Source organism: Lactuca sativa, chromosome 3 (genome assembly GCF_002870075.4).
Source record: "Lactuca sativa cultivar Salinas chromosome 3, Lsat_Salinas_v11, whole genome shotgun sequence".
Lineage (NCBI taxonomy): Eukaryota > Viridiplantae > Streptophyta > Magnoliopsida > Asterales > Asteraceae > Lactuca > Lactuca sativa.
In genome coordinates, this window is record NC_056625.2 from 198,233,750 (window position 1) to 198,244,189 (window position 10,440).

General features: G+C 34.3%; 2 protein-coding genes across 2 annotated transcripts; one reads left to right on the forward strand and one right to left on the reverse strand.

Annotated features, from left to right (window-relative positions):
* Window positions 1-2,543: 2,543 nt before the first annotated feature.
* On the reverse strand, window positions 2,544-5,404 carry LOC128132880 (enoyl-CoA hydratase 2, peroxisomal-like). The gene is made up of 10 exons (XM_052769879.1): window positions 5,249-5,404; window positions 5,081-5,156; window positions 4,813-4,835; window positions 4,615-4,720; window positions 4,461-4,531; window positions 4,075-4,147; window positions 3,774-3,813; window positions 3,588-3,660; window positions 3,335-3,482; window positions 2,544-2,627 (listed from the first exon to the last, which is right to left on the reverse strand). Exons 2-10 carry the CDS (start codon window positions 5,135-5,137, stop codon window positions 2,544-2,546), a joined length of 675 nt encoding a protein of 224 aa, XP_052625839.1. The 5' UTR covers window positions 5,138-5,156; window positions 5,249-5,404.
* A 1,467-nt stretch (window positions 5,405-6,871) lies between these two features.
* On the forward strand, window positions 6,872-10,334 carry LOC128133067 (uncharacterized). The gene is made up of 9 exons (XM_052770077.1): window positions 6,872-7,187; window positions 8,038-8,420; window positions 8,499-8,619; window positions 8,813-8,927; window positions 9,083-9,165; window positions 9,259-9,330; window positions 9,414-9,482; window positions 9,567-9,647; window positions 10,146-10,334. Exons 1-9 carry the CDS (start codon window positions 7,050-7,052, stop codon window positions 10,317-10,319), a joined length of 1,236 nt encoding a protein of 411 aa, XP_052626037.1. The 5' UTR covers window positions 6,872-7,049; the 3' UTR covers window positions 10,320-10,334.
* Window positions 10,335-10,440: the final 106 nt, after the last annotated feature.

A 10,440-nucleotide genomic window follows, 5' to 3' on the forward strand; every position in this document is an offset into this window, starting at 1 on the left:
AGCTCGCCACTATGGATCAGGAAATAGCAAAAGTTATGAACAAGAAACCGACCGTCAAGCCCACTTCCAAGACCGGAGATGTTCATAAAATGAAGATAGGGCAAATTGATTCTTCTAATCTGACGGTTATGTTCACCAGAGGTGACAAGCATAAGTTTCTGTTTGCTTTGGTAGACAAACATCTGTTTTCTACAAATTGTCTGGAGCATATTATCAATATCATTCACCGATGCAAACAGAACTCAACAGCAGACAAGAAGAACTTCACTGACATGCTTTGTTGGTATATCACCTTCAGGCATCATATTCTGGCTTTAATACCGAAGATTTTTGAAACGGTAAAGAAGCCCTCTGCTGTGAAAAGAGAATGAAGGTCTCGCTCCAAATTGACGCAAAGGGGGAGATTGCTGGGCTGAAAATTATTTTGAAGATTGCGTCTTTTGGGCTCGACAGATTATGTTACTTTGTATTCCGGTTTGGGCCTGTCCAACCGTGAACCTTTTATGTTTTGTATATAAGTTTACGCTTGCATGCATATTAGGTTAAGGTTTTTAGAGATCTAAAAATAGCGATACATCTAGACGATAACAGGTTTCTTTGATCGTTCCTGTAACCTTCCAATCCTCTACAGTTGATGTTCATAATCGAGCTCTTCTGAGGATTTTGTTTAATCATTCGACACGTTTGATTCCATCTTGACTTATTCTTTTTATTGCATTCATATTGTTTATGTTTATATACTTGTTCAAGATCTAATCGATCTTTATAGATTAAAGGTAAGTTTAATCTCATCAGTTATGCGGATAATCGTCGCAAACCATTAGAATTCCAAGTAGGAGACAAGGTACTTTTAAAAGTGTCACCTTGGAAAGGGCTTGTGCGTTTTGGTAAGAAAGGAAAACTAAGCCCGAGATATGTTGGACCCTTTGAAGTCATTGAAAGGATTGGTCTGGTAGCTTATAAACTCCAGTTGCCTCAAGAGTTAAGCGTCATTCATGACACATTCCACGTCTCCAACCTTAAGAAATGTCTAGCCAACGAAACATTGATAGTACCCCTGGAGGAAATTAAGATCAATGATAAGCTAAACTTCATTGAGGAACCGATGGAAATCCTTGACAGGGAAGTAAAACAACTTAAGCGGAGTAAGATCCCAATTGTGAAAGTTCGATGGAACTCAAAACGCGGGCCAGAGTACACCTGGGAGCGTGAGGACTTCATGAAGGAAAAGTATCCACAACTTTTCCCATGCGATGACAAGCGATGACATAGAATGAAATTCTTTTTAAGTGGGGGATACTGTGACAACTGTCAATTCAGGTCATTCTCGGACTCATGCATCTTTATAATAACCATTCATGCACATCATGCCATGGCCTAGTAGTATAAATTAGGTCAAAATCTTGCATAAACTAGGATCCATCTAAGACCTAGGACTAATATACTTGACACTTACGATTCTAGTAAGTTGCTTAACTACAATAAGAAATGCCAATGCTATAATTTGAATGAAACTTTCAAGCTTTGTTATAATTGAAAAAGGGTATAAAACCCTAAAAATAAATTAAAATATTCTAATTATACTTCATTATGATGATGAACATCAAACAATATTCCAAAAACCCTAAAGAGCCGAAAATCCAAATTTATAAATCTTAAAGCTTAAAAACATTATAAAATTTGGCTATAAACTTTCCAATATAAATTTTTTATTAATCAAATTATGGATTATAATCAATGAAATAGAAATTAAATTATCATGCAATAATCATAATTTATTAGTTAAAAACAAGATTTCTAAATAAATCAAGAATTGCCTAATAAACACTTTTATAAAAATTTGGGGTTTTATAAAAATGTTGGAGGGAATTTTATAAAATTTGAATTTAGGAGAGAGGAGGCTTTAATGCACTCAAAAATCTGGCCATTCTCCCCTCCCCATGCTCCCTCTTCCCAAAACTCAATCATTAGAACTTCTCCCTCACTCTACCTCATCTCTCTTCACTCTCTCACACTCCACCCTCCTAACACATAAACTCTCTTCCTCTCTCTCTCTAAGTCACGAAATGTCTCTAATTCCTCTGCCAAATTTCGAGATTTTGAAGACTTTGAATGTGTTCTTACTTCCCTCAAGATCAAAACCAAGGTAAACAACAACATCTTCTTCCATAATTTCATGATTCTACTTCCTCTTCTTCTTAGTTTTCTCTTCTTTTCGGATTCTATGCCTTTCCATGGCTAGAAATCTTTATTTTTCCCTTTTGGTTTGTAGATTCTCACCATAACACAATGCATGTGTTTGAAATGGTGAAAATCCGGGATCAAACCCATGCAAGGAGTGAAAATGATGCACATATGTTCATGTGACTTCAAAAACAAGTATTACATCTTCTTCTCCATTTCTTTTGTGTTCTTGCATGGTCAAAAGCATTTAAACCACTTCTAGTACATCTTGGATGCTCATTCACTCCATGCATGTGCTAGAAATCGGACCTTATCAAAGGCATGCATGATGTTCTTGTCAAAATGTCCTAAGGATGCACTCAAAGCAAACATGCAATCTGCCAGATTACTTTATTCAGCTTATGCAAAGGGTTGTAATCACCAGAGAGCCTGTAAAGCAATGCCTACATAATAAAGTATTTAGTTCTTTTTTTTTCTGTTAACAAAACACAAAATGATAAGATAAAGTCAAACATTGTTCATTATTCCCTTTTTGGTAGAAGTATAAATTATTTTGAGTAAATTACACGAATGGTCCCTATGGTTTAGGGTAATTTGCGCGTTTGGTCCCTAACTTTTTTTTTTAACTCGGAAGGTCCCTACTGCTTGTTTTTGTTACGCGTTTCGTCCCTATCTTACGTAAAAAGACAATTTTACTCTTGATTTTTTAATTTATTTAAATAAACACACCCCCAACCCCACCCCCTCACATTACCTTACCTACCCCACCATTTTTCCCTATTTAAATAATAGTCTTTTTAGGTAAGACAAGGACCAAGTGTGTAACAAAAACAAATAGTAGGTATCTTCGGAGTTAAAAAAATAAGTTAGGGACCAAACGCGCAAATTACCCCAAACCATAGGGACCATTCATGTAATTTACTCAATTATTTTCTTGTTTGTTCATCCTAGAGTGGCTAAATCCATAAAATGGTCAAAGCACATTGTGTTTTTCTGTATTATATTATGCCTAGTAAAATATAATTAAGCTTCAGTTCTAATTCAATCTTTTTTTAAATATTCTACATTTATTTTACGGGTTTACCACAAACATTTTGACTAATAAAAATATCAAAATGTTCATGGATTTAGAGTGGAAAGCTTTACACACCTGTGATGGTTGAATACGTTCCTCATGTACTACAAAAGGTGGAGTCTTTGGAGTTTTTGAAGCTGTTTGATCCTTTGGATACTTAGAAAATGAATATGGTGGAGATGATTTTGAGAATCCACCAGCACCCCTTAAATAAACCGTTGTTCTGAAGAGTAAAAAAAATATATATAAATATAAGCTAACTGTGACAAATAGATAACATTTGTAGACACCTTTTTATTTCTACATTAATAATTCAAGAAGTATTAACCTATTCATGCTTAGTAGTTCACCAGTCTCTTTTTCATAACTCAAAACTTCAAACTCAAGAATTGCAGCTTTACCTATAGAAAAATGAACACTAAAGAAGTAATTCTTACTGAAAAAATTATGTATCCATGTTACCCTTGACTATTTCTATCATAAATATATGGAGAATTTAGAATTTAGATCAAACCTTTATCATGCAATCCTACAATGCTCGCCTTGTTCCGCATCTGTAAAGGAAATGGACAATAAAAGATGTCAATGACACCAAGAATACTGCAGCAATAAGATATAGGGATAAATGCAAATGTTAATAAAATAGTAATTTTGCAACAGTTTAATGGTTACATGTAATAACTGGCCCCACATGGATAGTTGTTACATAGAATAGTATTTAAAAGAGTATATGCAGTTAAGTCTGAGTAAAGAAAAAATAGCCTTATTAAAACATAACAGAAGTGTTTACAACAGAATAAGGAACAGATTCTCACTGAACAATTAGAAGGTAAAGGCTTGCAGATCTCAATATATTGCTGACCATGTAAAAGAAGGCGTGGATCAAACCTAAAAACATATAGAAACAAGATTTAAACAATTACAAATAAGAAAAGTTTTAATAGGTTAGAGTCGATTAAATGAAGTGAAATAGGTTAATATTTTGGTGTACATCATATAAGGATTAGATATGCAAAGAAAGGGAAAGTCAACGGGTCAAGGTTAAGTAAAGGAGGTCAAATCAGGTCAACGCAATTCAGTTGAGTTCACCTTTTGTAAGCCTTTCCATTTCATAATCAATCATTTTCAGTTCTTAATATGATCATTCAGCACTAAGCTACAAGTATACAGCATATTTTAGCAATATAATAGTAGCACTTACATAAATCCTGGCAACTGCTCTAGGTTATTAATAAGTCCAATGGAAAAGATTGCTGCAAAAGTTGGAAGCACCTAAAAAGGATGAAACACCACAAGAATTTCAAATTATCAACTCTGAAAGATTTTGATAAGAAATTCTATCCAATTTGTAACACCTGAATGGATTGTTGCCCATCTTCATGGTAAACATATTTGAGCTCCTTATCATCTAAAGCATCTGTGCTACATGCTCCAATTCCTAGGGCGTATACTGCAACATCTCTATTTTACCTCAAAGAAAGCAACCAATGAGTAATAAATCCAAGTGTCGAGAGGAATGATAATTACAAATGATGTGTATATGTTCAACCTACCTTTCATTATAGGTGTATGTCGTCTGCAATTACACAACAGAATAAAGTCAAATTAAACCAATAGTGGTCAAATTATATGTGCTTAGTTTATAGTTCCTAAACTAGAAACGGATCGCTACCACTACAACCAACGAATTTCAAAACGAAGACTGATTTCAATATGTTAAAAGTGTATTTTCTGCAACATAGCATGATCGCGGTACCTAATAATCATAAGTGATTTGAAATAACTGATTGCGGATGGAAATAACGGTGAATTTTTTGATACCTCTGGGAATTTGTGATCAATTACAAGCTCTGGATTAATCATGGAATCGTCACTCATGATTGCTCCTCCTGGTGATCTAAAACATAACCAGAAGTGGAAATACTAAAATTAATGCTACAAATAGTATATATCAATTGAAACTAATACTTTCGAAGCTCAAACTCTTACCAAGTCTCTATTTTATTTTCTTGGCAGTATAGTAGTATAGATTGAAGAAGAGAGTTTACTTGCGTCGGAGAAGAGATTATATGATATTACGCAGTTCGAGGTATGAGATAAAATTTTATGACTTCCTTGCCGTTGAACATTCCAAGAAGTCAAATAAGCCTGGCCCATGTAGGTGTGGGTAAAATTGATGGGTAGTTAGGTGGATCTATCTAGTAAATGTTTTAAAACCTGGGTTTTTGGTTGATCCGGTATGATGACCGGTTCAACCGGTTGAACCGCCGGGTCAACCTGGTTTATAGTCTTTTTCTATTTTTATATATTTTTACTTTCATGCATAATGCATAAACATATAAAACCAATAATTTAAAGTCCACAAAGTTTAAATATTTAAAAACATTGAAGAAACCGCAAACGGCTCGTTGTTTTGGCGTTCGCTACTTGTTTCCAACTATCCAAACCTTATTAAAACGGGTCAATCCGGGTTTAACCGGTTCGACATAAGCGGTTGAACCGCAGCTTTAGAGGAAACCCGGCCGATTCAATCTGGTTCATATTTTTACAAAAAACCGGTCTCAATTGACCCGCCTTCTACCCTGGGTCACGGTCCAACCGGTTGAACCGGGCGGGTCAACCCGGGTTTTAAAACATTGATTTAAGTTGTGTTTGACCAAACTATTTTTTTATTTATTTTTTTTTACGTTGTGATCACAAATAAAAAAATAGTTTATAAATTAACTTTTTTGAAAAACTACTTAGAATCTAATTTTTTAAGAATACGTTACACTCTTTTGTTTATCTATTTTCTTGACTTTGCTCAAACGTATCATGTCCAAAACGGTATCTATACCATGAATAAAATATATTTAAATACTCACATATTCGATTGCTATAGTGAACCTCGAGAGAATTTTTATATCGGGAGCCTAAAGCGGACAATATTGTATTACATGCAAGAGGGAGATGTTCCAAGTAATATCTTCATATTAGTCTGTTTTTGCTTTATATATATTTCATATTTTTATTTATTGGATCTCCATCTTTGTCAACATATTCCCAAAAATTATATTTTTTTCTTCTTTAAATCCTTCATATTCAAAAAGTAATTCATATAACCAAGCCATTATTTAGGAAAAGGATATACCAAAACTTTCGAATACACTTACCAAAGAGTTAGGACAAACCTTTAGCATTCTACCAAGATTAGCCTTCATGAATGATGTCTAAATTTGAGAATGGTACCTACGATCACAAAGACTTTGCATCATCAAATGACCTCTTTGTCTCGGAAATGTGTGTATTTGAGCTAGAGCTCACCGATTTACACGAAGAAGCCATGAAAGATGAAGAAGTCATTCACGAGGATTGCCACACATTGGTTCTTGCCCTAACTCGATTCATTAAGGTGGGATATATTATTTAATGCTGAGTCAGTATGTCTACTTACTAACTTAGCAGTAAGACTCATATACTAATATGAAGTAACTTGTTACTATAAGGTGTGATTTGAACAAAATGATTTACTTATATGATATTATGTGTACAAATACTATAGTTTACTGATTTCTTTGTATTTATTAAACTTCAATGATTTTTTTTTTTTGAATAATTTTAATAGTTAACTACCCTTCTACTTCGTTTTCCATACGGTTAACCACTATTCAATGTAGGGGCTAAACTAACATTAACAAGAAGTAGAAGTACCATATGCGAATTTATTATACCAAAGGACACAGGTCCATAACAGTTTCAACCCGTATGTACCTCAAAACCTCGCCGCTTAACGTAAAACCCCCAACCGATAATGGCCGACGAATCCGTCAGCGCGCCGGTTGTTAACGATCAAGATCCCGCAATAGCGGCCGCGGACGAGATGAAGCTTCTTGGATATGCCGTGCAAGAACTACCTGCTCACGCAGTGAAAGACCTGTTTGCGCACGAGGTTTGTGCGTTTTTATTTCAATCTCTTGTTACACTTGAGGTTTTTCTGAAATTATAGGGGAACATTTTATTTGTATTGAATATTAAACAAGTTCAAGATTTTGGCAATTTTTTTTCCGAAAGTTTCATAACCAATGTTAATTTTAATACGCCTACGAAAGAGCTGATCATGAGACTCGTGTGTTTGTATCTTCAATCTCTTACTAGCTAGTAGCTACACTTTAAATCTTTCTGAATTTTCAGAGAAGCGTTTTTTGTGTATTATTTATTTTACCAAGTTTGAGACTGTTGTTTCAGATAGTCATGTAATCGATGTTGAATTTCTAATGTGCTTGCTTCTCCTGAGACACATTTTGGCATTCAATTTAGTGCCTATAGACTATAGTATGTTTCATTAGAAGGCGTTAACAGCTGTTTCATGATTTGAGCAAATCATGAGCGGTGATTATTGAACAACTTTTCCCTGTATAATGGCATTGGAAGAATCCAAAAAGTATATATCTCTTTGGATACTTGGTTAGAAGTATAGATACACCCTGTCAAGAATCTCATATAGATACACCCTTTGCATCTGCATGTATGAAACTATGAATGATACATTCAAATTTAAGTGTACTTTGACATAAGAGAACTTTAGTTTTGTTTATTGAATGTTGGTTCCATGCATAAAAATATCGCCAATATACAAGCAAAGAATAAAGTACACGATCGAATTGTTTCACTAGGTAGGCATTTTTATCTAAAGATCCATCTGATCTTAATATCTTTTTGAGATCTGATTACTGCCTTTATGCATTGCTACTTTGCATACAGTGGTGATGTAGCTTCTGAACTTCTTTCATGTAATGCAGGTGTGTGTCCGATGCATTTTTCGGTTATTTAACATTCATGAGGGTATTTATGCTTTGCTATCACCAACAACCATATATTCCATTATTAAAAAAGCTATAAATTCAGAAGATATGGCAATTAAGAGCACTGAAGATACTGTAGATGCAAAGAGTTTGCAGTCATCTCCAGAGTTAGAAGTGAAGTCAAGTATTTGTTCAGTTTGCTTAGGTGTCTTGCAATTTAGTTATCTTGATGAGAGAGATACTTTGTTGGGGAAGGATCATGCTGAAGACTTTGCCATGGCAGTTGCTGAAAGTGTGAAAGAGAAAGGTCATGAAATTCCCAGTTTTACCCTTGAAGTCTCGTTGCCAACACTCATTACAGAAAATGAACAAGTGATTCTGTAAGTTATTATTCTCAAATTAGATTTTCAATCTATGCAAGTTCATCACCATTAACTCCCTCTTATTTTCTTATCCAGGTTGTATTTGAAGAAGAAGTATGCTTCTGAAGTTTGGTTTCAAGAGAAATTCTCATCTGAACATATTTCAGTAAAGGATGCACTCAAGCTATCTATGACACATCCCCTTGAAAAACTTTTGGTAATTTGACTTACCTCAAATATTTACCACATTTGGAGAAAATTTCCTCCTTTATGCTTATGACTTTTACATGCTCAACGTGTGTATGAATCTTGTTATAGATAAAACACCAATATAAAAGATAAACTCGATTAAATTTTTTTAGTAAGGTATTTTAGAAAAGCTTTTTGTTTATGCAATTCAATTATTGCAGGGTGTTAAATCTGGTGTTAGTGATTTTCGTATTCGTTTGACATTCGAACATGTTGATGCTACATCTGCTGAAAACAGGATAGGGAAAAACCAAGGGAATAAAAGAATAAAATCAGGCATGTATGATGTATGGTTTACTTATTCTTCTTTGTCCAAATTTTAAAAAAGTTTATATTTGCATCTATTTGAATTTACATAACAGGTTTTAAAAAATTTCCAACTCACAAATAACTGTATAATTCAAAATATATACTAACAAGATCAATTGCAGATGAAAGTAATGGACTTGTTAAATGTAGCAATGGAACAATGCAAAGTGGTGATGCATCTGACATTAATTCCCCACTGAAAAAAGTAAATACTAAATATAATGTCTCATGAAGCATTAGTTTGAGTTGTGTTGTGGTGTTTTTGACCTTTATTTTGTCTTATTCTCTTTTCTCTTAGGTTGGTCAACCTTGTCACATGACATTGGTTTGTTCTAGGGCACCTGTCTTCATTGGTGGTCGATATCTCAAGGTATTTTAAATATTAACTTTTGCTTTTGTTAGACTGATATAGGTGTTGGAATTACTAACAAATCTGCTCCTTTTTTGTGTTAGTTCTCAAGAAATGTGAGTCAAACCCGCTGGATAATTGATGAAGAAAGGAAGGGAGATGCATCTGTTGAGGTACTTACTGGATTAATTTTCATTTTGCAAAAGAAATCATCTTTTATTTTTTTAAAATTGTGAAAAAATTGGCTGATTTTTTAGGAGCTTATTGGTGGCAATATCCTTCCCATGTGTAATGGTGATAGCTACAAGTTTCATGCTGCTGGGAGAGAGGATATAGACGTATGTATACATTCTTTACTCAGTGTAAATTTTTTAGGAGTAAATTACACAAATGGTCCCTATGGTTTGGGGTAATTTGCGCGTTTGGTCCCTAACTCATTTTTTTAACTCGGAAGGTCCCTACTTTTTGTTTTAGTCACGCACTTGGTCCCTATTGTTTGTTTTTGTTACGCGCTTGATCCCTCTCTTAACTAAAACGATTATTATTTAAATAGGGAAAATGGTGGGATAGATAAGTTAAGGTGAGAGGGGTGGGGTTGAGGGTGTGTGTATTTAAATAAATTAAAAAATCAATGGAAAAATAGTCTTTTTATGTATGACAGGGACCAAACGTGTAACAAAATCAAACAATAGGGACCTTCCGAGTTAAAAAAGTAAGTTAGGGACCAAATGCACAAATTACCATAAACCATAGGGACCATTCGTGTAATTTACTCATTTTTTTGACTTTTTTGTCCACTAATTGTGGTCTGATCATGAAAGCTGTGTACTTTTCAGGTGAGGATGTTGGGGTCAGGTAGGCCATTTTTGGTTGAGATACAAAATGCCCGTTTTGTCCCTTCTGAAGTATCCATCAAGGAAATGGAAAACAAGATAAATAGTCTCGAAAGTAACTTGGTGAGTTATAGGCTGCATTTGTTACGCTTTTTATGGGTTTTTTTCATGAGATGATTGAGGAGGGCATTTACGTCTTTTTTCACAGACGATAGATCGAAAGCGAGTCCGTATCCTATCTCTTTGGATGGAACAAAAAATTATAACTTTTTTTTTTGTCCCATTGGATCAGACTGGT